The 18,469-nt window shown below is 35.1% G+C and overlaps 1 protein-coding gene across 2 annotated transcripts in view; it reads left to right on the top strand.

The window, feature by feature from the left end:
- The first annotated feature begins 773 nt into the window (after positions 1 to 773).
- The window catches only part of GAS2 (growth arrest specific 2), a 118,874-nt gene continuing 101,178 nt past the window's right edge, over positions 774 to 18,469 (top strand). For both annotated transcript variants that reach the window (XM_021685865.1, XM_044919543.1), the window contains exons 1-2: positions 774 to 1,000; positions 11,488 to 11,609. In XM_021685865.1, the coding sequence (XP_021541540.1) occupies positions 856 to 1,000; positions 11,488 to 11,609 (267 nt within the window). In that variant the 5' untranslated portion in view covers positions 774 to 855. The remainder of the gene's footprint in view (positions 1,001 to 11,487; positions 11,610 to 18,469) is intronic.

Genomic DNA, 18,469 nt, shown 5'->3' with positions numbered 1-18,469 from the left:
GACAAAAGTAAGATAAAAGAAAACCCTATGGCAGTATTTATTAGGATTGTGTGTAATTCTCGTGGGTTCTTGATGAATCTATTTTGTAAAATGTATCATTCTGGAAAGAATAATGGTCTTAGAGTATGAAGACCCAGGTTCAAGCCTGACTCTGCCATGATCTGGTATATGATCTTGGTTAAGTCATTTATCCTCTCTTGTTTTTGTTTTTTTTTTTTCATTAACTCTAAGATGAGAAAAGTGTAGTAGGTACTCTTTGAAAGCACCTCCTTTCCTGTCTCCCCACCAGTTCTCTAAACTGTGAGTCCATGATAGTTTACCCATATGCAAAGAACCAAGTGCTCTGCTTAATCTTACAGGTAATAGTTTTAAGAAAAGTCCTAAGTTTACAGTAAATCGTACAAATTATGTCATTGCTTGCACTCAGTACTAAAATTCTGTGGAAATCTATGGTTTCAGACATTAGCCAAAACATTGGGAGTTTACAATTTGGACACTAAAATTTTAATCAAGCCCTTTTTATTACTTTTGAATAAGTGGAATTTCTTGCCTTACAAGCTGACTTTTTCCAGTATAATGTTTTACATGAGCTTAGAGCTTAGTGTTGGATTTTTCTATTTGACCTTAGATGGCTGGCGTTTCCTACCAGGTGTTTGGTCAAAAGGGATAGGCCCAGTACAGGAAAAGCAAATAGTGTCTCATGGGCTTTAATAATTAATAACCTGACCTGTCATCAAAGCGTCCATGGACCTTGTTCCTTACTATGTCACGGGCAGAAAGATTTTAACAAGAGACGTCTATGTAAAAAGCAACTGCTCTTTTGTTTCCAAAACAGGGATTACAAGTGGATAAATAATGTGCACTGCTCTGAGCCCAAAGGTACGCAGTGGACCTGGCCTCTCGGATATGCATCAGTATAGCCAATGGCTGGCGAGCAGACATGAAGCTAACTTGCTACCGATGAAGGAAGATCTGGCCTTGTGGTTAACCAATCTATTAGGTAAGGTTATAAGATCTCATCTGGGGGGGCAAAGATAACAGTTTTTTTTCCCCTCACTTCATGTCGTGTCCTTCACCTAGGCACATGACAGCTCCTTGGGAAGAACGATTTCATTATTTGGATTTTACATCTGGGCAACCTGAAACATGTGGAAAATTTGAATGAATTTCTCAATATCTCTCACATGAACTGTGCTTAGTAATTCCAGTATCACTCACGGAAGGGTGGAAATGTATGGCCAAATTGCTTATTTCATCTATATGCTGATCTGATTGATTTTGGATTTTTCTTTCATGCAGCTGACCACTTTGACTTGTTCTTTTGACATTGTACTCAGGCCACAGTCTATGAAATTCTGACTTCCAATACTAGATTTCTTTGCCCTACTTTCATAGCACACCTTCTGAAACTGCTGAATGCCCAAGCTCTAGTACAAAAACATCTATCCTTTGTCTAAATGAGCTAACCAGAGTCATCCGACCTTGAACTGAAATTTTTCTTCTCATTTTGCTTTTGTTTTTAAGCATTCTTCTAAAAGTTGTCTCTGAGAAACATGCTACCTCACGCTAAGGCTGCATCTTTTTTTTTTTCATTTCTATTGTGCCCTCATATTCATAGGATAAAATTTCAACCATGTGCAAAATGGAATCATACATTTAAAGGATCATCATCTAGAGCAGTGCTGTTTTTACCAGTAGTTTTTCACAGAGAACAGAATGAAAACCTGAGGGAAGGACCCTTATAGACACATGAGAGAGAAGATTTGAATATTGAGTAAACACAGAATTTATATGGTGCTTTATCATTTGCAGAAGGGATTTCACTAACATTCTTATTTAAAGAATCCGTCGAGGCAAGTATTTTTTTTCTCCCCACTTTCTAGCTGTTGGAACTAAGGAGCTTAGTGAGGAGCACCCTGTTTATCTAAAGTCCTAGCAAGGTTTTAACAAGGTTCAGCAAGAATTTAACACATTTTAGCAAGATGTTCTTTTTGCTCACCATGGCTCTGGGGTTTTGCGTGGCTGTTACATTTTTTTAAGCCTTCATCTGAAGGGTAGATGTCTCCTTTTTCCTCAGTGTGTACACTATTTTGACGCCTCTATGTAGTGTAGCCGGAGCTGCTGCCTATGGGTGTGCATGGCTCCCAGCCACAGGGTAAGGGCAGAAGTGCAGAAGGCATCCTTGGGAAGACCCTTCACTACGCTATGGAGCTATATCCACTAGAAGGAAGGGGCTACCCCCTTTTAAAGACATCCCTACAAAGGAGCAGTTTTTATCTTCATCACATACAGGGAGTCAAGTTTGTCTAAGCAGATGGATTTTTTCTTTCTCTTTCCCTCTTTTTTATTTTATTTTTTATTTTTTTGTCTCTCGGGGATTCACTAATGATTGTTACATAAGTAATTGATTATTAACTTTGAGCCGTCCTCAGCTATGGGCTATCTCAAGTACAGCAGCACAGAGTGGGACTTAGGAGCACAGACTTGACCCTGTTGTGTTTGAACCCCAGATCTGCCACTTACTAGCAATATGATCTTGGGCAAGTTACTCACCCTGTCTGTGCCTCAGTCTCCTCATCGGTAAAGTGGTAATAATAGTAGTGTCTCCTTTGCAGGGTTGCTGTCGGATTAAATGATTACAATAGGTGTACTACTTAGTGCTAGGCATATTGTAAATACTATATGCTTGTCATTGTTATTCCATTTACATACTGTTAATGTGATTCTTGTGGATAAGTTTGTATGTTCAACAAATATTTGAGCGTGCAGCATAATATGTTAGTTTAAAAAATGGACTCTGGAATTAGAATGCTTCAATTCAAATCTCAGATCCACAAGTTACCAGCTCTGTTATACTAGGCAAATGTCTTAATGCAATGTGCCTCAATGTTGTCATCTGAAAAACAAGTATACTACTAATAACAACCTCATGGGATTGTTGGAAATTTGAATGAGATCCCCAGCTTTAGAACAAGACCTGGCACATAATAATCAACTAGCTAGTAAATACTAAGTATTGCAATTAACTGTGTTTCAGACACAGTCTGATAAGTACTGGAGGGTAGAATAGTGATTGGGAATGAGTACCAGTTCTTATAGGGCTTGGAATAGATTGAAAAAGAAGTATTTTAAATAAAGTGAATAAATAATTCATTAATTGGGCTTTTTAACACTAAAAAGCCCAATTGTTTTAAACACTAAAAGATATAAGTTGCAATAAGAACGTAAAAAGAAGGAAGTGGGAATGGAGTAAAACATCAGAGGGCTTGGGGTGGGGGAATCCCCTTTAAAAGGTCTTATATTTAATTGAGAACTGAAGAATAATTAATAGCTAGCTAGACAAAGCATGGGAGAAGAGGCTGAGTGGAAGGAACGGCATACACAGAGACAGGAAGGAGTTTGGTACCTTGGAAGAACTGAATGAAGGCTGGCATCAACAGCAGTGATCAAAAGGGGGGAAAGTTTCATGTGATTTGTTGGGGCTAGGTTGCATACTGCTTTGAAGACAGGGTTAAGGAGCTTTATAATTTATTGTATGATCAAGGAGGAGCCATTGAGGTGTTCTAGGCAGGGAAAGATTGTGATTATAGTATAGCATGATTGTGTAGGCATGTTCCAAGGTCCCATGACATGTCATCAAAGCCATCATTTGGTGAATATGATCATTTACAAAGCAGTTTAACCAGGGTAAGCAGCACAAGACATCCCCAAAGAATAGAGAGTCAGTGTGTGTGTAATGGAAAGATCCTTGTACCATAAGTCAGGAGACCTGGCTCCTAACTTGGTGTCAGGAGACCTGGCTTCTGATTCTGGCTCTGCCACTCAATAGGAAATTTGCCCAAAGTCACTCAGCTATCTTTTCTGGGCTCAGTGTCCTCAACCATAAAATGAAGGGCTTGGAGTGGATGATCTCTAATGTCCTTTCCAGTTCCAAAAGTCTAGGTTTCCAAGAAATCCATCTCTTGAGACCTAGTTTGAGATCATCAATATGCATAAACAAGGAGAAAGCAATTTACATAAATGAATAATCTTTCTTTTAAAGAAGAAGAATTTTTTTGATGCTAGTAGTTGGTAACAAAAATGGCTTGTGAATTTTTCTCAGAAAAGGAATCTTCAAGATATAGTAAAGTACAACCTTGTGTTGACTTAAATTCATAAAAGTAGATAGATAATAGCTTTCAAGTGAATATCCTCATGGTAACTTAGAAAGTAGACCGATAACTTGAGATTATTTTAAAGTGGTAAAACATTTGGAGTTAAGAAAATACACTATGTACTAGAATGGTGATAATAAGGAGGGGAGAAAAAATGTATGGTTATGTAAGAAGATATTTTTATTATACATAATAGATATATTTAGAATTCACATATTTTGGAAATGGAACCATTAAAGTAAATTTTAAAATTATTATTGACCATTTTATCACCTCAAATATTTGCAAATTTACATTGTGTAGCTCTCTTTCAAGTCTTATTTTTCATCTATTTGAAAGCTAGAGATGTTTTGAAAATAGTTTCGAAGTTGATACTGTCTCCGTGTAAAGCATCTGCATTTTTTGGATAGGTAGAAATTTACATACTAAATTAAAGCTTTTAATTAGATAATGATGTGGACTTGCTTGTAGAAAGGCTTTCTGTCTCTTTTTAGTAATACTTGATTGAAATATAACTTTTTTTCCTTTTATGTCTTTCAAAAGGAGTATTAATGGTTTTCTAAATTCATGTATATCTGGCCCTATATATAAAATGTCAACTAGAAGGTGTAGTTTCTTAAAGAACACTCAATATGTATTCAGATTTTTTTGGTAGATAAAAATGTTTGATAGAGAAAAAATTATTTCATTGGTTCATAGGCCGGTATTCACATTCATGCCATATATGGAGGTATAATACATAATTTTCAGGTACTATATACTTACTTAATCAGTGACAATAATAAATACCACTTTACGGGCGCCTGGATGGCTCAGATGGTTAAGCGTCTGCCTTCAGCTCAGGTCATGATCCCAGGGTCCTGGGATCGAGTGCCGCATCGGGCTCTCTGCTCCTTGGGAGCCTGCTTCTCCCTCTGCCTCTCTCTCTCTCTCTCTGTCTCTCATGAATAAATAAATAAAATCTTTAAAAAAAAATACCACTTTACATTCTTAGGCATAGAATTAAAGCAACAATGACAAATTTTTAGATTAAAATTTATATATTAGAATATTAAATGCTAGCTATGTTGTGATAAATTAACTAGTTAAGATGAATAAATAGTTACTTTAGTTGGGATTTGTTTATGAGATAGCATACCAGTTTGATTCATGAGAAGATCATCATGTAATGCTTACTGACTGCTCACATATCCTTGGAAATATACACTAATGTTGTTGAAAATAGTCTTTGTAGTCCAAGTATGTTTTCTAATAGCTGGCACCATGGTGCATTTTATGACCAACTTTCAGAAAAGACAGCAAATGAATCCCAAAGATCCCTTTATTCTTCCCTATAAAACATTTCTCTGGCCATTGTCCCCTGCTATACATTAAATGTATACATTTCGTCTTTATTTTTGGTCTTCTGTCTTGTTACTTTTGTTCATGAACTTGCTATTGCCCATTTATTATTTAACTGTGTCCTTAGGACATATTTGAGCACCAGATGATTATACAAATAAATCTTGGGGAGACATTTAATTGTTACTTTGAATAAGCAGCATGTTATTAAATTAACAGTCCCAGATTATAGCATCACCCATCATTCAAATACATGAGGCACATTCTATGAATTTCATGATTGCTGATGGAGTATTGAAGATTGTTGTTGGCTTCACTTTGAAATGAATACACTAATGTAAATGTTTTCAAATTGTTTATTTCACTTGTCTTTCTTTAATCATTTGAAAATAATGGTCTACCTTTATTTGGTTATTAACACTATATGAACCATATGGCAATATATTTTTGAGAGAAGCTTTTAGTTATTAAGCATCAAAGAAATTGACATTGTTTTTAAAGATTATAGATTTTTAGATTGTAAGTATATATGTATTTGGATATATGCAGGGACTTTGAGTAAATTATAAAATATATTACAAATTACTTTATGTTCAATTGATTTCACTTAAATTTAGAAATGCATCATAATAATTGATACTATGGTGATTTACCCTTTGTCTGACTTTCCCTACATGCACAGAAAAGAAAATCCAGTTGTGATATGCTTAATATGATCAATAAATAATATTTCAAAAATTTCAGTTATTTCTAAAATTAATCATATTTCAGCATTAACAAGTTAAGCACCTATTTATTGGAGTTGCTGCTGTTAAATGCAACTGCTGTCTAATGAGCTTGGAACAGCTTTCCTTTCTTTTTTTTCCTAAAGCCCTTTACCAGATCCTTATCCTGCAATGTTCTCATATTCTTGATATAGTCAATAAAAATTCCTTAGAAAAGGTGTTATCTTATGCTAGTTCAAAAGTTTAAAGAATCAAATTCATGTTCACAAATTGACACCTTTCAGAGATGATAATGCCTCATTTTTTTACCCAATGTTTCCAACAGAAACAGCTTTGTCTTTTCTTGATAGAAATGCAGGGTAGATACTTTGAATCAGCAGGGAGCAGGTGTTGATCTAGGGCTTCTGGATATAACGAATCATTTCCTATCTCCCAGCCTTCAAAACACTGAATAATCTGAGTTAAAACAGCAGATGAGTTGCTTTGAGCTCTCCAATTAGAGAAATATACGAGGATTAAGAGGTACACTTGAGTTTGCGGTAGAGTTGGGTCCTGTCTGCATCAGCTTTAGAGATGATATATACACCAGTTTTCTGCAGTGAATCAGGCCACACATCAGAACATCTTGAATGACTTTCTCAGCCATTCTCCAGTCTACACCGTGGACTGCTCTTCAGTCTTTAGCAACAGTATCTTCAGCCCCAAGCGGCTTTTGTTTGTTGTTGTTGTTTCAGAAAGGCTTTGTTGGAGTTCTACAAAGAAAAAGACAATAGAATTAGGGAGAATACTTTATTATAGAAAATAGCTATTTGTGTATTCAGCAAATATTTGTTTAAGTAGCCAAGCATAGTGGCTAGGAGCATTAGACTCTAAACCTAGATATCATGGGTTAAAGATCCAGATTCACTGAGTAAACCTAGATATCATGGGTTAAAAATCCAGATTCACTGAGTAGCTTTAAGCAAATTACTTAATCTAATACCTCAGTTTCATCATCTGTAAAATGGATACAATAATAGCACCCATTTCACAGATTGGTGAGGAGATTAAAAACATGAATACATGTAAAGTGCCTGGCATATAGTTAAGTCTCAACTGTTAAATACCATTATTAGATGTTATCATATCTTAGGAACCTGAGTTTAGTACTGCTAACTTACTGGGAGGAAAACTTTTTTTCTCAGCAAAGTAGAAGGTAAAAAGGATTCTTTTTCCAGGTGGCTTCAGTCTAAAACACTACTGATTGATACTTAATCAGTATGGAAATTATGGCAAGCACATACTTCTGGGAGGAATGTACTGATGTGTATAAGCATGTGTGCTGATTTAGTTACTTGGCAAAAAATTTCAGGCAGATCTTTATTTCATATTATTATGCCCTAGCATTTTATGAGGAAGTGACTAACCACAATCTTTAACCAAATTCCCTGATCTTTGTCTATTGGCAAGCTGTCAATCATGCTGAATTGGTGGTATGAAGATCAGGGTCCACAATTATGAACTCAAGAAGTAAAGATATTACTTCTAGACTAGGCTATTTTTTTTTTAAGTAGGCTCCATGCCCAGGGTGGAGCCCAACATAGGGCTTGAACTCACAACCCTGAGATCAGGACCTATGCTGAGATCAAGAGTCAGAGGCTCAACCAACTGAGCCACCCAGGCACCCCTAGACTAGGCTATTTTAGATTAACCTTCAAGTCAATACTCTTTACACTCCAGTGTGGGTCAGTCGGTACTCCAAGATGATTTAATTGTATCTATTCATTGCCATATCTTTTCCTAAACATACCAATAACATGAAAGGACAGAGCTGGGGAAGAAGTGATTCTATGATTCTAGAATCCTACTGCATCTAGTATTTATAATCTAATGTCTCAAAAAAGCTACGCAATTCTGATTAAAGAAGATCTGGTTTTGCCTAACAGAGGTATTTAGCTTTTTATAATGTTTACTTGAGAAATTGTAATTAGTGCTTCATATAGCTTGTTCTAATGGACTTGTCATGGTTAAATTGAGCTAAATTCATGTGATGATTTTTAAAAAATTTTTGGTAATATTAATATAATAAGAGTGAGGTAATATATCATTCCATATAAAGATTATATTGATCTCTTACAATTATAAAGTATGTTTAAAATGTGTATTTTATGATTCTTTGGGTGGAAAATATGTTACATATGAAGATTTAAAAAAACTTCTCCATCTTGCATTTTTCCTTCATTTGAGCCGTATGTTTCAACTATAAAGTATGTAACTGTGTCTGTTTTAGCAAAAAAAAAAAAAATCCAACTTTTGGAGCTATAAAATATACAGAATTGAAAGCTGAGCCCTAATATATTTTTCATTAGATACAGATGTTTAATGTAAATTCTTTCTTCAAGTATTCATGAAAATCAGAATAACTAAAAATTTTCAGGTATAATGCATAAAAAGTAAAAATCATACCTTTTGGTAAATTGCTAATAACTTTTTAATGAAAGGCATTTTTCTTTTTATACTTTACAAGTTCTTTTAAATTCATTGTAATCATCTTGTCACTTAACATTATGAATAGAATCTTTAAATTGCCATGGAATGTAATGAAATATGAATACCTAAAGACCTCTTTCAAATGTAGAGAATCTTATAACTAATTTATGAAGGAATCATTCAATAATTTGGAGTAAAATTTATCTTCTTTACCTTGAAATTTAATTGATAATTTTGAAAATATTTCTAATATTTACTTTTCATACTTATTTCCAAAATAACTTTCTTATTAGCAAATGCAGGCCAATATGGTGTATGCATAATACAAATTTTGTTGTGCTCACTTTTTGTATCTTGAGAATATTACTTTCATTCCTGAATTAAGTTGAGCTGCATACAATTTTGAAATAATAGTAGTTTTGTATAGGCTACTTCTGTGGTGAGTAGTTAGAGCTACTGATGTTTTGCCAACTGCAGAAGTCATTATCCTTACTGGGGACTAAAATGCAAAGTATCCAGTAGGGAAAAAAGAACATTTTTAAAAAGGTAATTTTCTTTCCTTCTTTACCTGCCCTTCCCCCAAAACGGTAAAAAAAAATTTCAAACGGATGTTTCTTGAAATCCAAATGTATTACATATCGTGTGTTGAACTTTAAGCCAGTGGTTTATCTGTTGTTCCAGTTGGGTTATATTTAAGTGTTCATGGAATTGAACTGCATGCATTTTTTCTTAAGATAAAAGCTAATCCTATGAGAATCTCCATATAAAATTTTAAAGTGTTCCTTTCTTTTTTGCTTTAACTTAACTACTTTTTACAAAAATAATATCCAACATTTTGTCAAAGTTTTCCAGCAGTTTATTTCTTCATTTGTTAACTTACATGTTCACTGAACATATTTCCTAGGTACCTACTATGATAATAACATACTTACATCTGTAGAAACACACACACACACACACACACACAACATGCCCCAAGAGGTTTGAGGAAGACATGAACTTTACACAGAACATATTAGTAGCAATAGAAGAGGTTTGATAAGTTGCCAAAATGAGTGATGCTTTTGAACGCAACCATATAGAAGAGAGATCAGTATGCACTGGGAGAATCTCTTTCTGGATTTCTGATTAAAGGAAAGCTAGGGCTTGGTCAGGCAGATACAAGGGAAGAGGACATTGTAGGCAGGAGCCATGCCAGGAAGAAAGGCTTGACAGTAGGAATGAGAATGTCTTGCTGGAGGAACTGTGAAGGCAGGGTGCAGACCAAGAATCAAGGAGTGTATAAGGATGTTAGATTAGAAAGGTGGGTTAGAGGCATAAGGGTCAGCCTTTGGATATGTTCAAGTGGATATATTTCATATTTTGGGTGGAAGAGAAGACTAGGGACTATGCAATGAAGAAGAATAATGACGCGGTGAATGTGGTGTTTAGCAATAATAATTTTAGCAATGAGTGTGATATGTATTGGAGAGAGAAGTTGAGGACAGGGAATAGCCACTGTTTTTGTCACTAAAGGTTTAGGTATCAAATCATGAAAATTTTTATTACGATTATGGTACTGGAAACAGAAGAAAGCATGAATCTACAGGACTTGTGACTAATATGTTATAGGAAATTAAAGCAGGGAAATAAAATATGCTGAAACTTAGAGAATTAGAGCACCAGGAAAAGGAGAGAGCTCTGGGGGAAATGAATTTGAGGAGCATATAAGAAAAAAATTAGTGGGTTTATAAGGCTGAGGGAAAGAAGGAATCAGGAGTGACAGGTAGAGGGTTTCTTATGGGGGGTGATAAAAATGTCCTGAAATTGTTCGTGGTGATGATTGCACAACTCTGAATGTACTAAAAGCCACTGAATTATACACTTAAAATGGGTGAATTGTAAGGCATGTGAATTATATCACAATAAAGCCATTACAAAATTAAAGGAGAAAAAGAAACAAAATATGTTTGGGGAGAATATAAAAAAGAAGACAACCTTTAACTGGTTAAATGTCAGGGATAGACAACTGTTAATAATGTTCATAAGAGCAGTAGTAGAAGCTGAGTGGTTTTGAGAAGAGAGAAGAACAGAGACTGAACCTGATAATCCACAGTTCAAAGATGGTGGCAGGGAGACGGAATGGTTAGAGAGGTAGTCTTTCAGAAATTATCACTTGTATTGGTTTTGCCTGCATTATCTTAATCAGGAAAACAAATTCAATAGAACTTAGAAACGTGGTTTATACATTGACTATGCTAGAACAGTTGCCAATGGTGGTTGATTTTTGATGTAGCATGCCTCTATTTCAAAGTAAAGAAAAGAGAGCTTTGGTGTTCTTGTCATCAAAGACATAAGCAAAACACAGAATGACCATTCTGCTTTCTGTCTTTGCCTTGCAGCCCAGAGTAATTGAATGGGCTATTGAGGATGACAACTGAATGAATCTCAGAGGTCAAACTGTACAATCATTGGTAAAACGGTTTGAGTTTCATTGACTGGTTGGTTTTTATTCCTCTTGATTGCCAAGTGGTGGGACTTTCACATAGGATATCATTTTGCCACTTTTAACGTGAAAGAAAATTTTTATGCAGTTGAAATTATGTTATGAAAATATAAAACATTTGGTTCTTGCCACTAAAGGAAAACATAAAATTCCAAAGAAACAATTCTTTCCTTGAGTTCCCATCCCAGGTATATGTAACTCAGCTGGAATAGAAATTTTGGTGATAAAAACTGTGTCAAATACGTTGGCATGAATGTCACATTTGCATTGGGGAATGATTGTGTTTTTATAATGCTTCTTTTTGTTACTGTAGGGAAGGAGATTACAGCAGAAACTTTTATGGAAAAATTGGATAATGGTGCCTTGCTCTGTCAACTTGCAGAAACTATGCAGGAGAAATTCAAAGAGGGCATGGATGCTAACAAGCCTCCAAAGGTAAAAGACCCCCAGGCAAAAATCATTCAGGGGGTGGATTACATTTATAGTTGCTTATTAACAGAGTTTTAGTATTTTGTTGTCAATGGGTATATTAATATGTCTATTAACAAAACACAGAGGGTGCATTTTAATTAGGCAACATGTTATTTGAACTCTAATTACATAAATTACATAATCCTTTTGGTAAGTCTAATTAACTAGAAGGTTATGGAAATTGATGGTATTAATACAAAACAAGGACTGTGTATAAACTGGTTGAATCTGATGTATTGATTACAAATTTAGCACAGAAATGATTTATGTCATCAGGAGGTGAAAAAAATCTGGGCAAGAAATGTTTACTAAATAGGTCTTTGTTTCCAAATAGATCATTATGGTGGATTATTAGAACAAAATGTCTAGAGTGTATGATATATTTTTTAAAATAAGTTGTAGCATTGAACTAAGTCACTTCAGACAATTTTTTTTTCTAACTGCTCAGATTTCTGCACATATTCTTTTTTAAAATTTATTTATTTGAGAGAGATATATATATATATAGAGAGAGAGCATGCTGTGCACATGCAGTTGGGGCTGTGAGGGGGACAGGGGCAGATGGAGAGGGAATCTCAAGAATCTCAAGCGGACTCCCCACTGAGCATGGAGACCAACCTGGGGCTCAATCCCACGACAATGAGATCATGACCTGAGCCAGAATCAAGAGTTGGACACTTCACTGACTGAGCCACGAAGGTGCCCCCACATAATTCTTTTATGATTATTATAAGCACATAATGAGAGTATGGTGCTTGATACTTTTTGAAGGAAACAAAATAGATGACACTTTTCTTAATTTTTAATAGAGAAGGAAAAAGGTAAAGAAAAAATAAGGTTAAAATAATGTTGAAAACAGCTTTAAATGAAATGAAAATGAAATTGAAATGAATGAAATGAAAATTTTAGGAATTGTTAGATTGGCTATAACTCTGGCAAAAAAAATCCAGTAAAACTGATAACTTATGTATAGTTTCTTTATGATTGCCGAACTAAAATTAGAACACATATCAAGCTCCTTAAAATGATGTATTTTTTTTTACAGCACTGTACTTACTTTGGGGGTTATATTTCATATCACTCTGTAAAGTACTATACGCTATTATACAAAGTCTCTCCATTTTTTTTTTTTCATCTTAAAAGCAGCTCTGTGAAAGTATTAGTTAATTCAGTGGCTCCCAAACCTTGCTGCACACTGGAATCACTTGAGTATCTTTAAAATTTACTCAGACTGGGCTCCCGTACCTGAACATCCTGATTTAATCCCTGTGGGGTGCAGCCTGGGGATTGGGATGTCTCCAAAGCTCTGCAGGTGATTCTAATGTGCAGCAAAATTTGGAAACCACTGTGTTGGTATTTTTTTTCTCTTTCGGATAGATGCAGACTAAGTGGTCTGTGTGAGATCCCCTGGCTAGTAAGTGACAGAGCAAGACTTTGATATGGACATCCTCTTTCTGAGCCTGGTGCACCTCATTTTAGCTCACTGCGGGTAGTATAGACATGAAGAGATTGTTTGTGAACATGCTCATGTCACACTTAATGTTAGGACCCTTAGGAAGCCAATAACTCTCCTGCCGTGCTTTCCACTGTAATGAACCTGACCTCTACTTCCAGCTTACCAAGGAGAAAACAACACCTAATAGGAGCACAATTTGTAGAGAAGGTTCACTGTGAAATAATTCACAAAGGGGAAAACTTGCTGGGCCCAGATTCTTTGGAGAGCATTATGTTAATATTGCATTGGTCCTGAAACTTCCATTTGATTTGCTTATTGTTAGGAAGAGTGACCATTACTTCAATGTTAAGGTCTTAAATCCTTCGTAAGTAACAAAGAATAAACAACTCTACAAAGGCTAGTGTAAGGTTTTCTGGTTTTGTTTTGCAAGCTTATGCTTTATAAAACAAAAGCAGAGGGGCACCTGGGTGGCTCAATCAGTAAGTGTCTGCGGTGGTCTCAGGTCATGATCCCAGGGTGCTGGGATTGAGGCCCAAGTCAGGTTCTCTGCTCAGTAGGAAGCCTGCTTCTCCCTCTCCCTCTGCGTGCCCCTCCCCCTGCTTGTGCTCTCTCTCTCTCTCTGTCAAATAAATAAAATCTTAAAAACAAAAAAACACAGAAGCTGAGCTCTCCAAATAGAATTGTAATTGTAAGACCATCAGGAGTAAACCAACCCCCAAAGCATTAGCCTATAATTCAAAGGCTTTGGTCTTGAGCACGTTTTACTTGGGTTCCAGTTTTGTTATTTACTAATTAGACATGTCTATCCTTAGTTTCTGTACCCATAAAGTAGGAGTAATAATTATGCATATATACTTTCCAGAAAGCATTGCACAAAAAAGACTCTAGATAAATATTATTTCCCTTCTGTATGTGAAAGAGTTAAGAGATAATGATAATTTTTGATTTGCTAGAAGAAACTAGAAGAAAAAGATAAGTACTTTGTAAATGTTCATAGTTAACATGATACATTAAAATAGGTGTACCTTTGCCCTAAATCTCCATGATAATATGTAATATTGAGAATAGTTATGGATCAAGATTTTGATAGCTGTTTTTCCTTTGAAACATTCATTTCAAATTTTATCATTTTTGTAATAAAACTCTGAAACATAAAAAGAAACAAATTAAGTTTTCCTTTCAAAGTGAGTAAAACTGCAGCAAGGTTTTATTAAACTCGAAATACTTCCTTGACCCTAAGCCATTTGTTTAATTAAATATAAAGTTCAAATTTATTCTGATTATGATAAATATATTTTTATTTTGAGTATAAAAACTCAACTGTGGTAATTGAACAAGTGTAGATTTAAAAATACTCTTTATAACCTCACTTTCAGTGCTCAAAAAATCAAATTTAATCTGAGTTAGAAACTGACACAATTACTCTTGACTGAATTACCTTCTGTGTCCTTGGCAGAATTTGTATATTTCACAACTTACTTCCAACAATATGCAGTTTAAATCAAAATAGCATGTGTCTTAGTATATGAAAAAAATGCAAAGAAGGCTAGTTTTTCTTTTTTACATTTTATGAGAAATTTTTCAGTAGATGAGCCAAATGGCTAATATTTCACAGCTATTATGGGTCATAAGTATAATTTTGTCAATCCATCCAAGTTTGACACGAGCATTTTCGTAAGTCCAATATACTTTTATTTTCAATCCATATTTTGTCTAAAACAGACATTATATGAAATTGTACAGCATTTTGCTGTTATTAAATCTAACTTTACACAAGAATAAATTTGCTAAAACCCAGGTAGTTAGGTGTACGTTGAATATTTCCTATAGAAAAAAAGGAGGCTTTCAAATTGTGTATAAATAACCTGTAAGCTACAGTATTGTCTGCTTGCGTGTATAATTATTTTCCACCTTGGCATTTTAAAATCTAGGAACAATAGTGGAAAAGACAGAGAGTTGGTCAATACCTTTGATGAATTAGTGAAACTGTTACAGTTAGGGAGATGTTAAAACAGGATTACATTTAAGAGAATCAACCACAAACTGGATCCCACCTAAAGTCATGCCACAGGAAGCCCTTTGTAATTTTCTCCTAGCACTTAAATCTCACATGCTCATTCTCTAACAATATTTTACTTTTCCTGATTGATCTTTAATTTGGGGATTTTATAGCTGTATAAACACATTTGAGCAAGGAAGTTATGCTTGGTATGTATGAAGTATGTCCATGTTAAGAGTGACTTAAACACTCCTAATATTTGCAAGTATATTTAATAAATATATTAGACAGTTTACAAATTTAATATTTTAGTTATAAATCCATGAGTCATATCCTATTATGGCTTGATAAAATACTGTGAATGAAAATAAATGCTATCCGATGATTCTTTCTAGGCTTCCCAATAGATCAATAGAAATAGCCTCTCTATGTTTGTTAGCTATCAGTAGTTAATCCTAAGCTTTGTATTTTCCCACTTTGTATGGAAACATTGCAGAAATTTCAAGGAATTAGGCAATAGTTAGGTAGATGCTTTTGAGACTAGTGTGCAGCAGTTTAATGTATAATCTGATTTTGGTTAGTTTATATGTACCATAATATGATTAATTCACTCTAACTACAAATGTTAATATTCCTGGAGCTCAGGACCTTAAAAGGCAAAAATCTAACCAAAACTAATCTTTTCAATACCTATTGGGATGGGAAAACTAAAACAAGCGATAAATCCAAGGTCAGATTTTATGCTTTTTGACCCTTAGTTATCTGACTCAAAGTTGGCATCTCCAATCAAGACAGAATAATTGTTTCGTTGATGTATAAACTTTCACTTCCTGGTCCAGATAGAATTCAACTATTATTGTATATTTACTCTGTTCTTTTTCTACCAGTCATGACTTGCTGATTTGTGTACAAGATTCTCTCATCGACTGGAGCATCAACATGGTGCATGACATTCAAAGGGTTCAACCTCTCTTTTTCTCCTAACATTCCTTTCTGTTTGTCTCATTTATCTTGAGAGTCCCTGCCCCAGACATCAGAGTTTCCCTGGGTTCAGAGCTTCCTTTGACTTCAAAGAGCCCTGGGTGGTTAGATCAGTTTTGAAGCACATGAAGGGAAAAGACAAAAAAGAAGTTCTGTTACCTAGTAGAATGCTACATTATGCTCCAAGGAAGGAACTGAACATTCACCACCTAAATGTAGAATCCAGTCCTTGTTTGGGGGAAAGAACATCCTAGTCAGATAGAATGTCTATAGTACATTTGCCCATCAAGAATATCTAGTTATTTGAGCTGCAAGATAACACTGCTTCAGGATGTTTTACCATCCAGGAATTAAATAAAACATAGAGATTAGAGGTTTTTCCCTCAAAAATCAATAGCACGTTTTGTTTAGAGAACATCTTATCAAGATTGATTTCAGAGAAATCCAGAAATGTGTGTTTACTGCTGATACCTCTGACAGAAAAAGAAAGTATGGTAGAAGTGATAAAAAGGTTTTTTTTGAAAAGAAAATCTCAGCTGTGATTAATCTGGACTCATCTATATCTGGCTATGCAATTAAAATAACTGTGTATTCCTTAAGAAATTCATGATTTTTAAATGCAAATATAATGCTAGGACTAAGCCAACAGAGTGAGTCATGATAAATGGAGGGAATACAGGTATAATGATGTGGAAATAAATGATTTTTTATGGGTTATTTTGCTGCCTGGACTGAGAGGAAAAGAAAAAAAAAGAAAAGTTAGTAATAAAGCCCAGTTCCTCAGGATTTAAAAAAAAATACATACATCTTCAAGTTTTAAATATATAAAAGTAAATTATTTCCCAATATAAAATTAATTCCCCTGTCACCATTTCTCTAAGTTCTTGACCACTGGGAAAAATCTTTCATCTTTTTGTCAGAAACAATGAAATATCTTGCTGAGTTTTTTTTCTCAGGGGGAGTGTTTCTCTTCTAGTCCATCTTATAGAGTTACGCCTAAATGAAGTTTTAATACATAGCAATAAATGTTGATGTATCATATAGAATTATATGAAAAGGAGCTTGACTTTTTTTCCCCACCCATAGTCAACTAGTCATAAAAGACTTGATACAGGTCTTGATCTGGGTTGCTCTATGTGTGGGCTAAGGAAAACAAAAGCAGCAGGATGAAAAAGTAACCATAATAGGGAGTGAATGATGGACTTAAGGAATTTACCTGGATCTTAAGGCCTAACTGAACTAGTGCCAAATGTGACGGAATATTTTAGGTGATAGAATATTGCTGAGCACAACTAAAAATGTGGCCAAGTTGACCATCTGGCACTAAGTTCATAATGAACATTTCAAGTTCTATGGTCCCTCGTGTCCCAAGATGGAGATTCAGTCTCCATCAGACAATAATAGCAAGCTAGGAACATTTGCATGGTGTCCTTTACAAAGAAGGCAGTGTTCCTACATGGCCCCTACTACTGGACCCAGAAACTTCATTTAGTTGACAAAACCCCCATTCTGGGTTGTCATGTGATTTATCTTCTACCCTCTGGAGTGCATGTCTGTTATGAAGCCGTCTGGTGTGCCTACTTTTCCTGCTCTGTAATATCAAGTCAGCAAAATACCACGATCTGACAGAAGAGTGTGTTGTGTGATGTTGACATGTTCCTATAGGTTATGCCACAGAGCCTGAGCTGATGTATAGGATAGTAAAACACTTCGGTTATTTTTGTCAAGTGTATACAAACAGCTTTTGGAATTTTCTATTTATCAGGATTAAGAAAATTGTATTTTCCAGACCAACAGATGCATGCTAAGTACTAGGATATTTTCTTTTATCCTTTTTGAAAGGTTTTATTTATTTATTTTGAGAGAGAGAGAGCGTGTGTATACACAGGGGGAGGGGCAGAGGCAGAGGCAGAGGGAGAAAGAGGATCTCGAGTAGACTACATGCTGAGCACGGAGCCTGACGTGGGGCTTGATCTCACAACCCTGAGATCATGACCTGAGCCTAAATCAAGAGTCAGACGCGTAACCCACTGAGCCATCCAGGTACGCCTAGGATATTTTCTAATATATATTCTTCAGTGGAAACACCACATCTAGAACAGCAACTCTGATTGAAACTGTTACTTCATTATTTTTCCCTGCTGTTGCCCACATCTCATCCATCTTTTATATTGGCTTGAGTTGAATGGAGATGTGATAGAAATCACTTTCTTTGCAATGTTCAGGTCACTGAGAGTGCATGAATCTCTGATTTTTTCTGAGTTGTGATATTTTATCCCCTATGTTTGGGAATAAAAATTATGACAGTTGCTGAGATTACTCTTGCCAATTACTCATTCAGGGAAAAATATAAAAATAACTTCTATATGTACAAAGGAACAATAGTCA

The sequence above is a fragment of the Neomonachus schauinslandi genome, chromosome 11 (assembly GCF_002201575.2).
Source record: "Neomonachus schauinslandi chromosome 11, ASM220157v2, whole genome shotgun sequence".
Taxonomy (NCBI): Eukaryota; Metazoa; Chordata; class Mammalia; order Carnivora; family Phocidae; genus Neomonachus; species Neomonachus schauinslandi.
Note: the sequence above shows the minus strand (reverse complement) of the source record. Positions and strands in the feature narration are given on the sequence as shown.